This window comes from Pyrus communis, chromosome 16, assembly GCF_041283825.1.
Source record: "Pyrus communis isolate YQ-2024b chromosome 16, ASM4128382v1, whole genome shotgun sequence".
Taxonomy (NCBI): domain Eukaryota; kingdom Viridiplantae; phylum Streptophyta; class Magnoliopsida; order Rosales; family Rosaceae; genus Pyrus; species Pyrus communis.
Genome location: NC_142580.1, coordinates 2,177,112 through 2,197,419, shown reverse-complemented (window position 1 = coordinate 2,197,419; position 20,308 = coordinate 2,177,112). Strand labels below are relative to the sequence as shown.

The 20,308-nt window shown below is 40.0% G+C and overlaps 3 protein-coding genes and 3 pseudogenes across 6 annotated transcripts; all 6 read right to left on the bottom strand.

Annotated features, from left to right (window-relative positions):
- Positions 1–2,628: 2,628 nt before the first annotated feature.
- LOC148689820 (rust resistance kinase Lr10 pseudogene) lies at positions 2,629–4,055 on the bottom strand (annotated as a pseudogene). The gene is made up of 2 exons (XR_015957717.1): positions 3,923–4,055; positions 2,629–3,783 (listed from the first exon to the last, which is right to left on the bottom strand). The product of XR_015957717.1 is annotated as a rust resistance kinase Lr10 pseudogene (transcript).
- Positions 3,218–3,595, bottom strand: LOC148689821 (LEAF RUST 10 DISEASE-RESISTANCE LOCUS RECEPTOR-LIKE PROTEIN KINASE-like 2.4 pseudogene; annotated as a pseudogene).
- Positions 3,727–4,736, bottom strand: LOC148689819 (LEAF RUST 10 DISEASE-RESISTANCE LOCUS RECEPTOR-LIKE PROTEIN KINASE-like 1.2). Its single transcript, XM_088687544.1, has one exon. The coding sequence runs from the start codon at positions 4,734–4,736 to the stop codon at positions 3,855–3,857; it is 882 nt and encodes a 293-aa protein (XP_088543670.1). The 3' UTR covers positions 3,727–3,854.
- A 705-nt stretch (positions 4,737–5,441) lies between these two features.
- Positions 5,442–11,617, bottom strand: LOC137732989 (LEAF RUST 10 DISEASE-RESISTANCE LOCUS RECEPTOR-LIKE PROTEIN KINASE-like 1.1; annotated as a pseudogene). Its single transcript, XR_015957718.1, has 2 exons — positions 11,507–11,617; positions 5,442–6,447 (listed from the first exon to the last, which is right to left on the bottom strand). The product of XR_015957718.1 is annotated as an LEAF RUST 10 DISEASE-RESISTANCE LOCUS RECEPTOR-LIKE PROTEIN KINASE-like 1.1 (transcript).
- Positions 11,618–12,180: 563 nt separating this feature from the next.
- Positions 12,181–14,602, bottom strand: LOC137731267 (LEAF RUST 10 DISEASE-RESISTANCE LOCUS RECEPTOR-LIKE PROTEIN KINASE-like 2.1). Of its 2 annotated transcripts, none has more exons than XM_068470366.2 (2): positions 13,519–14,602; positions 12,181–13,378 (listed from the first exon to the last, which is right to left on the bottom strand). In XM_068470366.2, exons 1-2 carry the CDS (start codon positions 14,330–14,332, stop codon positions 12,255–12,257), a joined length of 1,938 nt encoding a protein of 645 aa, XP_068326467.1. In that variant the 5' UTR covers positions 14,333–14,602; the 3' UTR covers positions 12,181–12,254. The 2 variants fall into 2 exon arrangements, with proteins under 2 accessions (XP_068326467.1, XP_088543669.1); XM_088687543.1 differs by having other exon boundaries at positions 12,181–13,381; positions 13,519–14,478.
- Positions 14,603–14,755: 153 nt separating this feature from the next.
- LOC137731088 (putative protein phosphatase 2C 15) lies at positions 14,756–18,405 on the bottom strand. The gene is made up of 9 exons (XM_068470164.2): positions 17,730–18,405; positions 17,067–17,486; positions 16,617–16,788; positions 16,360–16,513; positions 16,210–16,273; positions 15,967–16,074; positions 15,737–15,862; positions 15,413–15,645; positions 14,756–15,139 (listed from the first exon to the last, which is right to left on the bottom strand). Exons 2-9 carry the CDS (start codon positions 17,271–17,273, stop codon positions 14,917–14,919), a joined length of 1,287 nt encoding a protein of 428 aa, XP_068326265.1. The 5' UTR covers positions 17,274–17,486; positions 17,730–18,405; the 3' UTR covers positions 14,756–14,916.
- Between the last annotated feature and the right edge of the window lie 1,903 nt (positions 18,406–20,308).

Genomic DNA, 20,308 nt, shown 5'->3' with positions numbered 1-20,308 from the left:
CCACGGAAAGTTATTTAGTGAAAATGCGATAGAATTTCAAGTCAAATTTAGCAGGATATGTGTCATTTGACTGCATTAAGGAGTGGGCTAAAATGTTTTTCGTCTTTTTGAATCCTATTGAGGCTAGTCCTACATTTCGGTGTGTGAGATATTTGAGACTTTGACAAAAAAAATGTAGAACATTTTGTGCAATATTGTCATTTCGGTTCAACAATGGTTGGAGCGAGTACTCAGATGTAACTTCAACTTAAACATCGTTTCATGTTAATATTATGAACCATTTTCAGCAGTGCGTCATAGAACATTGAAAACGATGGTCGCATGATTTTATATGTATATATTTGTGCAAAAATTACAAAAGATGTGCCCACTAAGAAAAATTACAGACGATAATTAAAGCCTTCATTCTTAACCAAGCCCCAAACAACCCTTAAAAGTCAGTTTTAACTTGAATTGATTCAATTAGGTTTACTTCACGACAAAACCCAACACTTAACGGGTTGTATAGGTGGGTTAAGTTTCCTTCCAATATTTGGAAGGTAATATGGCTCCGATTCTCCTTCCCGTTAGTTGAAATACAATCACATGGCTTCGCAAGAATCATTTCATTAACTCAATCATTCCATTTGGCGACAAGATAAATTTCCCAGAGTAAGTTGGTTCCTAGCTTAGTTGTGGTATAACACTTTCGACACCAAATTAGGGGTGGTAGTAGGGTCACTCCTATGTGTTGATCCATTCATATATAGAAAAAAATAAAACAAAAATGCAATGCATACTTCATTATTCAGATTGCATCAGGAAAAGCATAGATTTGTTCAAGTAAAATACAGGGTTTACCGATGTGGTAGAAGAATCTGCCAGGGATTTTGGAGGAGAAGACAAATAAGGCTTGGGTGGTATCTGCAACGAATCAACACTCCTTTCCAACATATCTATCACTTCCTTCATCGCAGGCCGATTTGAAGGATCAGTTTGTATGCACCACAAGCTCACTATGATCATCTTCCTCGTTCTTACTTTGTCTTCCTCGTTCGTAACATTCTGCAGACCAAGCTCTTCGTCCCGTTCAACACGCTAATAAATCCAATGCGGAAAATATATTTCACTTGTATTTTCAGCTTCAGCGTCGATGTTCCTTCTTCCTCCAACCATCTCTAAAAGCATCATTCCGTAGCTGTACACATCTGACAGCCGTCTAACTTTCATTTGTAAACAGCACCATAGCCTCCTTGTCCTAATTTTTCTTTGAAGGAGTTGGTCATGTTCATGACCTCAGAATAGCTGTGCCCTTGAACTTGAAGTGGCCCATTGCTCCTTAGAAAGGCCTCAACAATTCGATGTTTTTGGATTCGCTTCTTCCAAAAGAAACAGTAGATAACAACTAGAACGACGATAGCAGAAGCTGCACCAACTGTTAAAGGAGAGTTAGTTTGATTGAAGGTATGTTATGCAGAGTAATCAATTGACTTTGCCACCATGCTTAAACGCTTCCATGATTCTTAGAAAATTGATCTAGAGGCATTGTGAATGATTGATTTCCGTACTTCGGTTCTAATGCTCCTAGATGAGTATATCAATTAGATATTTAAACGAAGAGATATCAATATTACCTAGTCCAAGAATCAATTTCAACTACTTCTCTTGCAACATGAACTGCAAAGAAAACTGCTGTTAGCTAAATCACAGAAGATGGAAGTGGCAAAATAATGTTACCATTTAAAAAAACAAGCGTTTTCAATAAACTGTTTCCTGTTACTAAGAGTTATATCCTTTGAAGAAGAAATCGGATTGTCACACGTCAGAGAAAGAAAAAAAAGGTCATGTAAATGTATATACCTATTTCTCTGGTGGTGCATTTAAATTTTCCCTCTTCAACCAGGCATTCACCTTTTCTTTCACTACATTGAGAACAGTCTGGTGTTACCATTTGGAGGGTAAACTCAGAAGTCGATGAAGAGAGCTTGTTGGGTTGAGACGAAAGCATGGGGACCTGAATGGTTGCGCACCCTGGCGGCGGTGGCGCCCCCGGGGGGCGGGAGCGGCTAGGTAACCTTCTGTATTGATACTGAATTGTATAGAGGTTAAGAATTACTCCTCTAATTCAGAACAAGAGTGCTGAATTGTATAGAGGTTCAGAATTCTTTGATGGCATTCAAAAATCCTTGCAACCCCTCTGAACCACACAGATTACGGAAAGGATGGACTGTTCAGTGTTCACTCGTCGCGTCGTGAAACATTTTGTGTTCCGCCTTGCTTTCGGGTCTACTTATTTGTGTGATCACTGAACAGCTTCATAGCTGAACAGCATCTCCTAGTAATAACGTTGGAAATTAATTTAGTAAAACGTCATGACGAATTTGGTCGTTTGCGACTGTCGTTTTCTCTAGCGGTTTGATGGTGTAAGTAGGAGACGAGGCAAGAGGGAAGAACTTATCCACAATGCATTACTATTCACAAATGCAAATGTTTCACATATTTTGTGTTGAATATATATATGATTGCGGGACGGGCAGTAGGAGGGTCACTACTAGTGTCTTGATTCATTCATCTATAGAAAAACCAAAAAAAACAAAAAAAAAACAAAAATGAAATGCATACTTCATTATTTAGATTGCCTCATAAAAACACAGATTTGTTCAAGCAAAATACAGGGTTTCTACTGTATTGATACCAATGTGGTAGAAGAATCTGCCGGGGATTTTGGAGGAGAAGACAAGTAAGGCTTGGGTGGTATTTGCAACGAATCAACACTCCCTTCCAACATATCTATCACTTCCTTCATCGCCGGCCGGTTTGAAGGATCAGTTTGTATGCACCACAAGCTCACTATGATCATCTTCCTCGCCCTTTCTTTGTCTTCCTCGTTCTTAACACTCTGCAGACCAAGCTCTTTGTCTCGTTCAAGACGCTGGTAAATCCAATGCGGAAAATATACTTCACTTGTATTTTCAGCTTCAGCATCGATGTTCCTTCTTCCTCCAACCATATCCGAAAGCATCATTCCGTAGCTGTACACATCCGACTTGTGTGAGACCCCTCCAAAATTTCTAAAAAATACTTCTGGAGCAATGTAACCTGCTGTACCTCTTGCTCCCAACATCGACACAATACTATCTTTATTGTTGCATATTTTGGCAAGACCAAAATCCGAGATTTTTGGGGTGAAGTTTTCATTGAGAAGAATGTTGTGAGGCTTGATGTCTAAATGCAAAATTCATGTGTTGCAACCACGATGTAAGTACTCCAACCCTCGAGCAATGCCGAGTGAAATTTGATCCAATGCTTCCCATCCCAAGTGATCATGACCTACGTTGGGAGTACTTGCATCAAATATGAATTTCTCGAGAGATCCGTTAGGCATGAATTCATAGATGAGAGCTCTTTTGGAACCCTCAAAACAAAAGCCTAACAAGGTGACGACATTGACATGGGAAGTTGTACTAATGGCTGCCACTTCATTCATAAATTCTTCTCCATCTGCTTCTAGTTTGGTCAAGACCTTCACTGCTACAAGACGGCCGTCCTTTAACTTTCCTTTGTAAACAACACCACAGCCTCCTTGTCCTAATTTTTCTTTGAAGGAGTTGGCCATTTTCTTGACCTCCGAAAAGCTATATCTTCGTACTTGTAACGGCCGGTAGCTCCTTAGAAAGGCCTCTACAATTTGAAGATTTTGGTTTTGCTTCTTCCAAAAGAACAGAAATCTATATGATGATGACCTTCCCCTTAAGCAGCAAACGATAACGATTAGACATATGAGACCAGCACCTGCACCTGCACCTGCTGAATATACGTTGAAAATATAGTGATGTATTCGATCAAATGGTAGGCATCCCGTGTGGCTATAAACCTTACACAACATATAAACTTAGGAAAACAAATCTAAGCAAGAGGGTTAATGCAATAAAGTTGTAATTACCTATGGAGACTTTAGCGACCAAGTTTCCACCTTCGTCATCTTTGTCCATACAGCGCACAGCATGAGTTCCACTGTGGCAGAGGCACCTAGAACGGTAGGTGGTGTAATTAAACCCACATAACCCTCCGCTTCTCTGGCAGAGGCTGCAGTCGACTGCCATCCACTTCATCTCAAACCCTCTCCCCAACACTTCCTTCATTCCCGCTGCCTCACCATTCCTGTACCCTCCACCATGCGCTGCCGCCACCTTACTCGATCCACACTTTTGGGACTCCAGGACATTTCCAACTTCAGGGTATTTATCCCGAGGCAGAGCAAGAACCGAAGTGTTATTACAACCAATATTGTACGTTGGAAAAGAATCGACAAACGAAGAGTTGCAGTTGTAGAGCAGAAAGAATTGATCTTGATTTGGAGACAGCTTAAACTGAACATTAGGGAGGGTTAAGTTGTTGATTAACGACAGGTTAGTACAAGCAGAGTTGTTTAGGTAGTGTGAAAGCAGAGCATTTGAGACAAGAAGAGAACGGCTTTGGTAACTGATGTTGTGGATTATGTAATCGTTACCAGACAAATGGAGAAATGGGTAGGCTTCTCCGTCATCGTCTCCGCCTTGGCAGGAGACCTCGAAACCCGGATACCCACAAAAGGGTTGTTGCTTGCGTTGGATGTAGAATGGATACCTAATGTCTTGGCGGCCGCAAGTTATGGGCACACTGCAGTTTTGGTAGAAAAAGTCCACAGCCAAAATCAATGAGGTTTCGGATGACAGGACAAAAATCATGAGGAGGAGGATACAGACGTTTTGATTCATTTTAAATTTTAGAGAGAGAGAGAGATCATGAGAAGACTCAGGGTCATCGAAAACTTCATCGTTGCATTTTTTTTACATAGAAATGGATTTAAAAGGATTTATAAAATACTTAAATTAAGAATATACCTGGAATATAAAGTTTAATTAAAAGTAAAAGCACTTTAATCAAAAGTTGAAAAGTAATAGATGTTTAATTTAAAAAAATCTAAAATGAGGTATCTAATTCTAATTTATCCTTTTTATAAAAATCGAAGATGATAGAGTGCCTTCAAATTCAAGCGAGCATGCTCCCTCTTTCAGTTGGATCCTCGGACGAAATTGGTCAGAACAATCAACAGTGAACAATCCGCATTCAGGAGGATGTGTACTATTTCTTCACGGCATGTATGGTTGATTAAGAAACTTTAATCAACACGCTACTTGGAAATTTCATATGCAGCAGACGATATAGAATCAAGAGTTTGGAAAAATTCAGCATACAATATGGAAGTGCTTTTGCACTTCACTTTTCTCCACCTGCGCACTTTCGTGCTTCTCTGTTTTTTGGTCATAGTATTGAACAAATCAAAAGAAAATCACTTCCGTTCATTGATTTATTTACTTTTAGTAAGATTATAGTATTCGAGTCCGACACACATTTGTTTTCCCCAATACCCCAACAAAATTGAATCGAATGAGGTTTCCTTGCACAAGACCTTCCTCAACTTCTGAAACTCACTTCAAATTATTTATCAAATTTACATATACATTACATGCATCACTAGAGTAAAAGATTCAAACAATATTGGCTGGCCTACGAAGACGGATTACAAAAAAATGGGAATACATGGTTAAAAAGAATGGTGGCTCCGCTAGGGCGTTTTCCTTCCATGGCATCCTTCTTGTTACTAAGAGTTATATCCTTTGCAGAAGGAATCGGAGAGAAAAAAGGGTCATGTAAATGTACATACCTATTTCTCTGGTGGTGCATTTAAATTTTCCCTCTTCAACCAGGCATTCACCTTTTCTTTCACTACATTGAGAACAGTCTGGTGTTACCATTTGGAGGGTAAACTCAGCAGTCGATGAAGAGAGCTTGTTGGGTTGAGACGAACGCATGGGGACCTGAATGGTTGCCCACCCTGGCGGCGGGGGGCTAGGTAACCTACTGTTCGATGAAGCGATATAATAAGTATGGTAAGCATTTCCGCAGCCATCACTGAGTTGTGGATTAGAACTTTTGTCTAAGGTGGTGTTGCATTTGAAAGGGTCAGATTGTGTGTGAATAATACTACGTCAGGGATTGGAGAAGCGCCGGGAAGACTCATGCCTTCGAAAACTCCGTCATTGCAGCGATCCTTTCTAAAGCGGTCGGCAAGGAGACTGTTTTTGATAAAAATCGTAGTAGATAAAGGACCTTCGAATTCATGCCAGTATCCCCCCTCTTTCAATTGGATCTTTGGCCGAGAGGCTATTGAACAAGTGACTGTGAACAATCCGCATTCAGACGGATCTCCCATGCTTGTGAAGGGGAATCTGATGGTGCCTGCTATGTCACTGCAGAATTGGGCTTGACAATGTTTGGAAGGTTTCTCATCTGAATATCCAGCAGAGTGCAGAACCACAAGGTGAGCAAGACCGGAGAGAAACAAAGCCACCGGAGCCATCCGAAAATTCCAAGTTGATCAACAAGAAGAAAACACCCGTAGAGGAAGAAAAATAAGATCTACTCCTCCTCTGTTAGTGAAACTTGATTTAGCTGGGTTTATTTACAGAAGGCTGAACAGAAGCAAAGCAAAGATAGAAGAAGCTGAAACGAAAAGTTTTTTTCTTTCTTGTTCTCTCTTGCAAAAGTTTTTGGCAGAGGAATATTTCTACAATTCAGAAAATGAGCACTAACACTGCTTTACATTAACTAATGGCCTTAGCTTTAGGACCACGGAAAACACTACATTTAATCTTAGTCGCTCATCTACCTAATTACATGGATCAAACACCACATGGCACTCATGGCCTTACATCTTTTGACTTTACACTTGGCAGATATGCTCAAGTGAATACACACATTAAACTCATCTTATTTCTAATACTCAATCAGCTAGAGACTTATAATTCAACACTCCCCTTTAAGTCTTGAGCTGATTTCACTCCAAGCATGCTCCTGAGATAATTAAACCGATCTTTAGGCAGAGGTTTTGTGAAAATATCAGCTAGTTGCTCATTAGTTGGACAGTACACCAGATCAATGATGCCATCCTTCAGTGCATCCTTGATGAAATGGTATCTTCTGTTAATGTGTTTGGTCTTTTGATGGAACACAGAGTTCTTGGTGATTGCAATTACTGAGGTGTTGTCACAGTGCACTGGAGTGGCTTCGGTTTGAAATTCACCAAAGTCTTTAAGAACAAATCTCAACCAAATGGCTTGAGTAGTTGCTTCTGAAGCACTGATGTACTCTGCTTCTGCAGTGGAAAGAGCTACACAATTTTGCTTCACGGATGCCCATGAGAATACTCCACTGCCAAAGGAGAAGGCATAACCAGAAGTACTTTTACTGTCCTCAATTGATCCACTCCAGTCACTGTCACAGAACCCAATTAACATTGAGTTCTTACCCTTCACATATTCCAGACCATAATCTAGGGTGCCCTTAATGTATCTTAGCACTCTTTTAGCAGTTCCAACATGCTTACTGGTAGGGCAGTGCATAAATCTGGCTAACAGACTGGATGCATACATAATATCAGGCCTGGTTGCAGTGAGATATAAGAGACTTCCCACCATACTTCTGTATAACTTTTCACTTGCTGCACCACTTCCATCATCCGTGGTTAACTTCTCAGTTGCAACCAATGGAGTAAGCACAAGTTTGCACTCTTTTAGACCAAATTTGTCTAATAAAGAGCTTGCATATTTCTTTTGGTGGATGAAAATGCTTGAAGTTGTTTGAATTATTCCCATTCCAAGGAAATGATGGAGAAGACCCAAATCAGTCATCTCATACTTTCGTTTCATGTCTTCCTTGAATTCTTCAAGCATTTGTTTGTTGCTCCCAGTATAGATTATGTCATCCACATAGATCGACACAATCAAAATGTCTTTCTCTTCTGCCTTGATGTACAGTGTTGGTTCACTTAAACTTCTTGTAAAACCACACTGTGAGAAATATGTATCGATCTCTCCATACCAGGCTCGTGGTGCCTGTTTTAGACCATACAAGGCTTTGTGAAGTTTATATACTCTGTCTTCCTCCCCTTTAGCTACAAAACCATCAGGCTGCTCTACATAAACCTCCTCCTCTAGAACACCATTTAAAAAAGCCGATTTGACATCAAGTTGATAGAGTTTCCAACTCTTTTGTGCAGCCAATGCTATAAGGGTTCTGATTGTATCTAACTGAGCAACAGGAGCAAAGGTCTCATTGTAGTCTATTCCTGGTTTCTGGGCATATCCCTTTGCAACAAGCCTTGCCTTGTTCTTTTGCACAGTTCCATCCAGATTGAGTTTGGTTTTAAACACCCATTTTACTCCAATTATAGGCTTGTTACTTGACCTGTCTACTAACTCCCAGGTTGCATTCTTTTCAATCATGGAGAGCTCATCCTTCATAGCATTCATCCAAGATTCATCCTTAGCTGCATCTTCATATTTCTCTGGTTCTATAATGCACAGATTACATTGAGCAAGTACATCATCCAGCTTTCTCCATTTTAATGGAGTATGATCAAATGACTGAGTGTCACTCACACCTGCACTTGACTGAGAGTTGATCTGTGTATCATTAATACCACTTGCAGCTTCTTCCAATATGCCAGATGATAAACCACTTGAAATTTGAGTGTCATTTTCTGTATTCTCACTTCTTGGTGTATCAACAGAGTCAAACTCATAAGTAGGCAGTGACATATGTCTTTCTGTGCTTCTTTCCCAATCCCAAGCTGAGTTTTCATCGAACACAACATCTCTTGACAGGATCAGTCTCTTAAAGATTGGATCAAATACTCTATACCCTTTCTCACATTTTGCATATCCAACAAAGACTCCTTTTATACTCTTGGGTTCTAGCTTGTGTCTTAGCTCGGATGGAGTATGAACATAACAAACTGAGCCAAAGACCTTCAAATGAGCAATACCTGGTTTCCTTTTGCTGTAAGCTTCAAAAGGTGTTATGCTATCCAGTGATTTGGTAGGACATCTGTTTAATAGATAAACTGCAGTGTGCACAGCTTCTGCCCACATATAGTAAGGCATTCCTTTGTCATGAAGCATAGACTTGGCCATTTCAATCACAGTTCTGTTTTTCCTTTCAACCACTCCATTTTGCTGTAGAGTGTAAGAGAGAGACAGTTGCCTTTGGATTCCCTCTGTGTCACAGTATTGATTGAATTCATTTGATAAGAACTCCCCTCCTCTATCACTCCTTACACATTTTACCATCATACCACTTTGCAACTCAGTCATGACCTTGAATTTCTTAAAACAAGTAAGAGCTTCAGATTTGAATCTAAGAAAATACACCCATATCATCCTGGTTGCATCATCTACAAGTAACATGAAATACTTGTTTCCTCCAGTAGACTCGTTTCTCATCGGTCCACACAAATCAACATGAACCAATTCAAGTGGAGCACCTGCTCTTTGTGCTTGACCACTAGGAAACCTTTCTCTGTGTTGCTTACCATATTGACAGCCTTCACACACTTTGTCATACTCATCTAGATATGGTAAACCATGAACCATGTTTTTATCCTTCAATTTCTTGATTCCACCAAAGTTTAGGTGACCTAATCTTCTGTGCCAAGTCAGAGAACAATGAGCAAAACTGGTCTTCAACACAAGTTGTTTCTCAGGCCGTAGAGATAGAGGATAACACCTGTTTTCTTTCATTTTTACACGGATAATTTGACATTTCAGAGAAGGACCATCAAAAACAGTACACATATGTCCACCAAACACAAGATAATATCCGTGCTCATCCATTTGTCCTACACTTAATAGATTCTCTTTCAAACCAGGTAAGTACATGACTTCTCGAATGTATTTTCTTCCTCTGTTAGTCTCAATTTCCAGTGATCCCATTCCTGCCACATTAACTAACACTCCTGTTGGCATTTGAACTTTCCCTGCAACATTTGTATTCACATCAACAAGAAGATCAACATTTCCTGTCATATGATTACTGCAGCCACTATCTATGTACCAATCTCCATTAACCTTAGTCTCAGCAACTGCACAATTTGCATAAAATAAGTTTCCTGTCACTTCCATTTGACTTGCACAGTTTGCCTTTTGAACAAACTTTCCAACAGTACACTTTCTGGCCCAATGACCAAATCTATCCAGTTATGGCACTTGGATTTCCCCTTATATCTACATTCACCATAATGAAACTTTGAACACACTTTACATTGAGGTTTTACACTCTCTTGACCCATAACCTGTGAGGAAGTACTATTCTGTGCAACATTTGTGAATGATTTTTGCTGAAACTTTGGTTTTGAATCCCATTTCTTACCCTTTTGATTCCAATTTCTCTGTGGTTTAAAAGTACTAGACTGAGCATAACTTCGATTCTGCCCTTTTGAACTAACAGTAAGAGAAGAAAATGCTCTCTCAGTTGCATCTGAGGAATGCAAATCAAACCTCTGCTCTTGACTCTTTAATATAGCTAGTACCTCTTGCAGTTCAACAGATTCTAAACATTTGGTGTTTTCTATCACTAAGCATATAGGATCATATATCTTAGTGAGACTGATTAACACCTTCTGAACTAATCTCTCATTTGACAGAGTTTCACCAAACGTCTTCATTTGATTAATCAGATCATTTAAACGAGTAAGATACCCAGTCAAGGATTCATCATCACGCATTCTAGTGTATTCAAATTCTCGTCTAAGATTTTGGAGTTTCACAGATCTTACCTGATCCCCACCGTGATATTCGCCATATAACAGATCCCATGCCATTTTTGCTGAGTCTGCGTTTGCGATTCGAGGGAAGATCTGATCGGAGACTGCGCTTTGAATGATTCCGAGAGCTTTTGCATCTTTCATGAAGATTGCAGCCATTTTCTCATCATCGTCAGCATCAACATCTGTATCATCATCAGTCTTAGCTTTCTTCTTCTTCGAATCGGAAACCGAAATCCCTTTTTCCACCAGATTCCATAGTCCATGTGACTTGAAAATGGTAACCATTTTGATTCTCCATAACTCGTAGTTCTCACCGGAGAAGATCGGGGTCCTCACTTCAGCACTCCCAGATCCAGCCATCGTGAGCTTGTGTGAATCCAGAAACACGTAGTTCTTAGATCACAGACAAGCTCCGGCAAACTTCACCGAGTCCAGAAACGGTGATGTTTGAGTTCACAGAAACACGCCCAGATCTAATCGAAACCAGGCTCTGAGGCCATGTTAGTGAAACTTGATTTAGCTGGGTTTATTTACAGAAGGCTGAACAGAAGCAAAGCAAAGATAGAAGAAGCTGAAACGAAAAGTATTTTTCTTTCTTGTTCTCTCTTGCAAAAGTTTTTTGCAGAGGAATATTTCTACAATTCAGAAAATGAGCACTAACACTGCTTTACATTAACTGATGGCCTTAGCTTTAGGACCACACAAAACACTACATTTAATCTTAATCACTCATCTACCTAATTACATGGATCAAACACCACATGGCACTCATGGCCTTACATCTTTTGACTTTACACTTGGCAGATATGCTCAAGTGAATACACACATTAAACTCATCTTATTTCTAATACTCAATCAGCTAGAGACTTATAATTCAACATCCTCTAATTCAGAACAAAAGTGCTGAATTGTATAGACGTTCAGAATTCTTCGTTTGCGGTATATTAACACGCCAGTTGACTTGGAATTTGGGAGATTGGAAAACTTTCGGGAACCAACCATGTAAAATGTTGCTTGACTAAAAGACTTCCACGGTCAATTAGGGGAGTTTCCTTCTCAACTTCCCCGTTGACCAACACCAGAAAGACTTTGATCCCGACTCTTCAAACCATTCTCGTCACGATGATGGCATTCAAAAATCCTTGCAACCCCTCTGAACCACACAGATTACGGAAAGGATCGACTGTTCAGTTTTCACTCGTCGCGTCGTGAAACATGTTGCTTTCCGCCTTGCTTTCGGGTCTTCTTATTTGTGTGATCACCGAACAGCTTCATAGCTGAAAAGCATCTCCTAGTACTAACGTTGGAAATTAATTTAGTAAAACGTCATAACGAATTTGGTCGTTTGTGACTCATTCTCTCTAGCGGTTTGATGGTGTAAGTAGGAGACGAGGCAAGAGGGAAGAACGTATCCACAATGCATTACTGTCCACAAATGCAAATGTTTCACACATTTTGTTTTGAATATATATATGATTGCGGGACGCGTAGTAGGAGGGTCACTCCTAGTGTCTTGATTCATTCATCTATAAATAAAAAACAAAACAAAAACAAAAATGAAATACATACTTCATTATCTAGATTGCCTCAGAAAAATACATATTTGTTCAAGCAAAATACAGGGTTTCTACTGTATTGATACCAATGTGGTAGAAGAATCTGCCGGGGATTTTGGAGGAGAAGACAAGTAAGGCTTGGGTGGTATCTGCAACGAATCAACACTCCCTTCCAACATATCTATCACTTCCTTCATCGCCGGTCGGTTTGAAGGTTCAGTTTGTATGCACCACAAGCTCACTATGATCATCTTCCTCGCCCTTTCTTTGTCTTCCTCGTTCTTAACACTCTGCAGACCAAGCTCTTTGTCCCGTTCAAGACGCTGGTAAATCCAATGCGGAAAATATACTTCACTTGTATTTTCAGCTTCAGCATCAATGTTCCTTCTTCCTCCAACCATATCCGAAAGCATCATTCCGTAGCTGTACACATCCGACTTGTGTGAGACCCCTCCAAAATTTCTAAAAAATACTTCTGGAGCAATGTAACCTGCTGTACCTCTTGCTCCCAACATCGACACAATACTATCCTTGTTGTTGCATATTTTGGCAAGGCCAAAATCCGAGATTTTTGGGGTGAAGTTTTCATCGAGAAGAATGTTGTGAGGCTTGATGTCAAAATGCAAAATTCTTGTGTTGCAACCACGATGTAAGTACTCCAACCCTCGAGCAATGCCGAGTGAAATTTGATCCAATGCTTCCCATCCCAAGTGATCATGACCTACGTTGGGAGTACTTGCATCAAATATGAATTTCTCGAGAGATCCGTTAGGCATGAATTCATAGATGAGAGCTCTCTTCGAACCCTCAAAACAGTAGCCCAACAAGGAGACAATGTTGACATGGGAAGTTCTACTAATGGCTGCCACTTCATTCATAAATTCTTCTCCATCTCCTTCTAGTTTGGTCAAGACCTTCACTGCTACAAGACAGCCGTCCTTTAACTTTCCTTTGTAAACAGCACCACAGCCTCCTTGTCCTAATTTTTCTTTGAAGGAGTTGGCCATTTTCTTGACCTCCGAAAAGCTATATCTTCGTACTTGTAACGGCCCGTTGCTCCTTAGAAAGGCCTCTACAATCTGACGATTTTGGTTTTGCTTCTTCCAAAAGAAAAGAAATCTATACGATGATAACTTTCCCCTTAAGCAGCAACCGATAATGATTAGAAATATGATACCAGCACCTGCACCTGCACCTGCTGAATATACGTTGAAAATATAGTGATGTATTCGATTGAATGGTAGGCATCCCGTGTGGCTATAAACCTTATTACAACATATAAACTTAGGAAAACAAATCTAAGCAAGAGGGATAATGCAATAAAGTTGTAATTACCTATGGAGACTTTAGCGACCAAGTTTCCACCTTCGTCATCTTCGTCCTCACACAGCACGGAATGAGTCCTACTGCGGCAGAGGCAACTAAAATGGTAGGTGGTGTAATTAAACCCACATAGCCCTCCGCTTATCTGGCAGCGGCTGCAGTCGCCAGCCAGCCACTTGATCTCAAACCCTCTTCCCAACACCTCCTCCATTCCCGCCGCCTCACCATTCCCGTACCCTCCACCATGCGCTGCCGCCACCTCACTCGATCCACACTTTTGGGACTGCAGGACATTTCCAACTTCAGGGTATTCATCCCGAGGCACAGCAAGAACCGAAGTGTTATTACAACCAATCTTGTACTTTGGAAAAGAATCGACAAACGAAGAGTTGCAGTTGTAGAGCAGAATGAATTGATCTTGGTTTGGAGCCAGCTTAAACTGATCATTATGGAGGGTTAAGTTGTAGATTAACGACAGGTTAGTACAAGCAGAGTTGTTTAGATAGTGTGAAAGCAGAACATTTGAGACAAGAAGAGAACGGCTTTGGTAACTGATGTTGTGGATTATGTAATCGTTACCAGACAAATGGAGAATTGGGTAGGCTTCTCCGTCATCGTCTCCGCCTTGGCAGGAGAGCTCGAAACCAGGATACCCACAAAAGGGTTGTTGCTTGCCTTGGATGTGGAATGGATACCTAATGTCTTGGCGGCCACAAGTTATGGGCACACTGCAGCTTTGGTAGAAAAAGTCCACAGCCAAAACCAATGAGGTTTCAGATGACAGGACAAAAATCATGAAGAGGAGGATACACACGTTTTGATTCATTGTAAATTTCAGAGAGCGATCATGAGAAGACTCGAGTAGTCGAAAACTTCATCGTTGCAGGCTCCTCCGTGTTTTTTTATAAAAATCGAAGATGACAGAGTGCCTTCGAATTCAAGCGAGTATGCTCCCTCTTTCAGTTGGATCCTCGGACGAAGTTGGTCAGAACAATCGACAGTGAACAATCCGCATTCAGGAAACTCAAGGCTCTCGGATAACCTACTTGTACTATTTCTTCACAGCTTGTATGGTTTGATTCAGAGACTTCTGATCAACACGCTACTTTACTTGGAAAATTTCATATGCATCAGACAATATAGAATCAAGACTTCACATGGAAAATTCAGCATAAGACCTTCCTCAACTTCAGTTTTCTCCACCTGCGCACTTTCGTGTGAGGTTTCCTTGCACAAGACCTTCCTCAACTTCTGAAACTCACTTCAAATTATTTATCAAATTTACATATACATTACATGCATCACTAGAGTACAAGATTCAAACAATATTGGCTGGCCTAAGAAGACGGGTTACAAAAAAATGGGAATACTGGGTTAAAAAGAATGGTGGCGAAACAATGCACAAGCTACCTATGCTACTCTGACTCCGCTAGGGCGTTTTCCTTCCATGGCATCCTTCTTGTTACGACAATCAGAACAGAGGAACGGCCCTTGCCAAGGCTTTGAACTGGTTGAGAAGATAGAACCTGCGTGAACCGATATGCCCTCGCTCGGAGCAAGGTCAACCTGGCATACAGCACACATGAATAGCCCAGATGTTGTTGATTGTGGTGTGCACTCATCACTGCCCAACCTGCAACACATTTACAGGATATAATCATTTTCAGATGTAACCAAATAAACGAAACCAAAATACCACATTTCACCAGAAGCCAACAGGCAAATTGAAACTTCCAACTCAAAAATAAGGTTTCTGATAACTATGTATGAAACTCCACTTCGACTAAAGTTAATGACATCATTGAAAATTTTCTTTTCAAATTTAGTAGACAACCGCAGTGTGAAACTTTTCCAGAAAATTTGCATCGAATCAACTAAATTGAGTGAAGAAGAGGGAATCAACTACCTTTCAGCAAGCATCGCAGACCCTTCTTCAAATAACTCTTCCACAATACCCACAGCCGAAAGCTTCTTGGATAGTTTATTAGCAGAATCACGCGACTTCTTTCTGAACAACAGGGTCCTAAGCTTGTTAATCTTTTTTGGCGGAGTTGAAGGCTGTTCGGTAGTATCAGGTGGGATTATGTCAACCACTATGCAGGTCGTATCATCCTTTAGACCCCTTGACCTTAATGCCTCCTACAACAAAATCCACCATCAATAAGAAAGAGTTCTAGCCTTTAAGTTTAACATGCATATTGCAAGAAAATGGCCAAGTAGTTCAAACAACCTTCACAACTTGTCCGGCAGCAAGTTCAGCTGGCAACCCACGGCAAGACTGTGCTGCCATTTCAGAAGATATAGCATCCCAGATGCCATCAGAAGCAATAATAAGCCTCCCACCGGCATTTGAAAGCTTTTAAAACAATATAAGAATGTTAGCTTTCAGGTTAAACAATACCTGGCATTGAATTGAATAAAACCATGTTAAAAATTGAAGTTCCATGCAGAGAAAAATACCTTGACTTGTTTCACATATGGTATTGGAACTATAAACTCCCCAACATCCATGTCTCCAATTGATCTAGAAAGGCATAAACCCCCTGGCCAACAACGGAGGGGTCCAATCTGTAAATGTCAAAACAATATATATTACACAATGAAAAGCATAGTTTAATTAAGACTCAGCCACAGAAGTATTCTTTTCTTTGTTTTCGTCAGGAAATAAAAAATAAAAAATAAAAAAGATCTAAAAGCCCTCACCTCTGCACCACCAACAATGCTCAACCTCCCAACTTCCCCACCACTTGCAGCAACACGCTCCCTCCTACAATTACAAAGAAAATATTCAATTAGCAAATCCACGGAACAATAAAAAGAGAGGAATGTTACTGAATTTTAGTAGATACATACTCCTCTACATTTTCTTCAAGTCTATGATCAACAGTTAAGGTGGAAACAGCACCACCCTGAGTATCTAAGATACAACGGGAGTCTCCTACTGATGCAACTGTCACGGTCCATCCATCAACTATTACAAAGGTAGCTGTTGTTCCAGAAGTTTCACCTGGCCACAAAATAAGAGTAGAAAGAATTAGTACATTTGTGCTGAAAAATATGAGAAAAACCGGAAAGAAGAACAAAGACTAAGCGAGTTGTAAATTCCATACCTCTGCTCTGGAAATCCTTATCAGTCTTCACAAAGCCAGCAACCAAGGCTCGAGGTAAAGCTTGAAGCCACTCCTCCCTTCCTAGCCCACGGGGAATAGCACCCAACACATGCTTTAACAAATTCTCCCTTGTATATACTGCTGCTGCATTTCCATTGTGCCCATCAAAGATCTGACAATCAGAAAAAGAACGGTGACTATTATATTTGATTTGCAGTATATTTGATAGCTAAAGGAAATTGGTTTGAGCACACTGCTTCATTCCATAATTAAACCAACAGTACATGAAATTTTCGAAAAGTATCTCGCTCACTGCCTATATAGAGTTGGGCACTCATATGTAGAATTCAACTTTTGGGACATTCACCATGGGACAACAGCATAACAGAGGTGAGCTGCCAAGGTCTGGCTCTATAATCTAGTGCAAGTAAAAGAGAGACTTAGGCTTACCGCAAATGCGGAGAATGCTGATGAAGAATTCCCGGGTACTCGCTGACCATCAGTCTTGATCAGGAAATAATCCTCCCCCTTCCTGGATTGAGCTGCATGCCCATATCTGACAGTTGGCTTCTCCATCTTCTCACTCTTCAGTTCTCTGCTGATCAATGCAGCCAGAGGCACCATATTATGATGCTGACGCCTATCTCCGGACGCCATAACTACCTCACCCCTGTCTTTGCCTGAGGCCCAAGACCTTCAAACAATCTTACTCTTTTCCCCTCAAAAGCATACTAATGCAAAACACCTAAAAGAACCTACAGATTTTCGTAATCAATGGCCTCAAAACCCACGAACTTCTTTGCACAAATAGCACAAAGTCCCGATTCTAACAAAGAAAGATCGAATCTTTCACAAGCAACAATAACTGATCTGCATTTATCATAAGACAAAACAAAGAATAACGTCAACAAATTGGTTATATCAACAAATATATGCTGTCACTTGCCGACATATGTAATAAAAACAAAACAGGAAAGATTACATCTTGGATATTCCATCATTTGGCAATCGAAATCATATAAAACAGAAGTAAAATGTCACTAATAAGCATGTATTCACTAACCCAGATGACAAAAACTCAAATTTTCGTTTTATTCTATATTTTTTTCTCACCTTTTCTTGAGGTATTTTCTCGGCAACCAAACAGATGAACAAAGATTCCCAGAAGAATGTCTGACTGAGAAATCAAACGCAGATCCGATTGCGAAGGTAATAAGTAACACCGACGACGACGACGATAACAACAAAAAAAAAGAAATCACCCAATAAAGAAATCAACACGGTGACGCAACGCGTTTTGGTGACGAGGTATGAACTGTAAGACCCATTAATCAAATCAAACACCCCCAAATCCTTAATCTTTCGATTAAAAAATTGAACTTCGAATTCCTGCGAGTCGGCAGCAGCTTCACAACCTTTTCCTTCCCACCAAACACCCACGATTACTAAAAAAAATCCAAACTTTCCGGGGTTAAAGAAGTGGAAGAGAAATTGGGTGGCAAAAAGCAACTTTTCGATCGAAATCTAAAGAGAAATTGCAGAAAAGTAGCTATGGCTGACTATGAAGCAATGCATCCATAAACCCATAATCTGCTTCTGAAAAAAGTCGGTTCTCTCTTCTCTCTCTCTCTCTCTCTTTCTCTCTTTCTCTCTTTCTCTCTTTCTCCGAACCAATTTGTTTTCCACCAAAATGCCAAAGGCAAGAGCTTTTCTTTTCTATATTTTAATTTTTTCCCGGGAGAGAAGTTCGCTAGTGTGGAGGGGGGGTTACAAAAGAAAGATTAGGGTCTACATAGAAATTATGTTGGTTGTTTGTGATTGCTCTAAAGACACAGATTTTTTAGTATGATTAGTACATTGGATGGTACATTATGTGTTATTAAATAAATAGTAGGGTATGTGTGCTAAAAAGTTAATAACTTAAAATATTAAAACACGTGGTGTACCACTTATGTTCCAATCACAACTAAAAATTTCTCTAAAGACAGGGCATCACAAGGTTGGTCGTTTACCTAACAGATCTTCAATGAGAGTTTTCCGGGAAGTTAATCAATTAAGCTAATCAATGCTAAGAGTATTTGGCGCACTTTTTACATTTTATTATGATGGAGTGATATTTTTGTTTATTCGCAAGTGGGAAAATTTAAGTTCGATTTTTTTCAAAATCAAATTTGAACTTATGAACTTAACCGATTCTTCAACTCATAGTGTAAATAAAAAATAGCCAGTTCTTTTTTTTTTTTTTTTTTTAAGAACCAGCTGGTGGTTTCGTTACGACAATTCATCCTTCAAGGGGCTGAGAAGACACATAAAGGCATTTTAGCTCTCCTAGCCATCATGGTGCAATTCACGCTAAGAATTAAACCCAGAACGTACCGCTAGTTAACCAGTTTTATAATAAATAAGAAAAATAAACAAAAGTCCAACCTTACATGTGTACATTTCAAAGTTAAACTTTGCTAAAACTAAAAGGACCAAAATCAAAATTTGATCCCGATTCTGAAGGAATCTCCACGGGAGATGATGAAATTGAAGACTAGGGAGTAGGGAGTAGGGATACCAAGTGGATTTGGTAACAAAGTTCTTAGGGTTGGGGGATTTTTCTGTGAAAAAAGCTGACACGTGATGGGTGTTTGTGCATGTGTTTCTGTGATGGCGATGATGTGGACAAGGTTCGCAGAGCTCTCGTTGCATGTGGTTAACTGAGTGCGATTCTGCGTATGCAGATGTCTGTAACCCTGTTTACCTGTAGCCTCACAGCCACAGCCTTGTAGGGTTACCCTTCGCTTTTGCACTCGAGGGCTTTTGGGGTCCCCCCAACGCCCCTCCTAGTCAATGCCAATGCTGACGGTGATGCAATTTGACATGGATTGCGTTTATTGTCATCGTAATGTTGTGGTCGCTTAATATAATGTTATATAAATTTTCGTTCATGTTATACGCTGTTATATTATATATTAAACAAAAACATAACATGGTGATAAACTTGTTAAATCTATATTAGTTGTTCTCAAGAGGAAGGAATATGATTATCTTCAAATTTATTTCATCCAAATCCTTCGAATCTTTAACGAAAAGAAGTTGGGATAGCAGTAACGACTTTAGAATCTTCCGCCTTGAGATCCGCAGCAATAGCGTTGACGGCGAGAAAATTAAGAGAGGTGCTAATATTAGAGGAGACAACTGTTGTCAGAATAGTAGTTGGGATCGAGATTGCTGCACCCAATCCCTTGACCTCCCTACCATCACATCCCCTGTCCCTCCCCCTCCCACCCCTTTTCCACTGCATATCCTCGACCTTCGACCCCTCCCATTTTCTTCTTTCTTTCTTCTGGTTCTACTAAGTCAATTGCCACCAAATAAGAGGCAAGATATTGAAGAGGAAGAGAAAAAGTAAGAAAGTAAAAAGAGGAAGAGTGATCTCAGCTAGACGATTTTATGTAAACGGCTCATATTATTTGATCTTGAGAGTCCAAATGGAAATGATTCAGAGAGGATTTGTCACCAAAGGGAAGAGCAACCTTTCTTCTCATCACAATTTTTGCATGTGTTTTTTTTTTTTTTTTTTTTTTTTAATTTGTGGCCCGATGATAACGAATTGGTTAAGTTGTTTTAATTATTTCCGCGTTGTTGTGTTTTGTGATTAAGTATAATTAATTTAAGGATTAGGTAGGGTAGCATGTGGGTTGTGG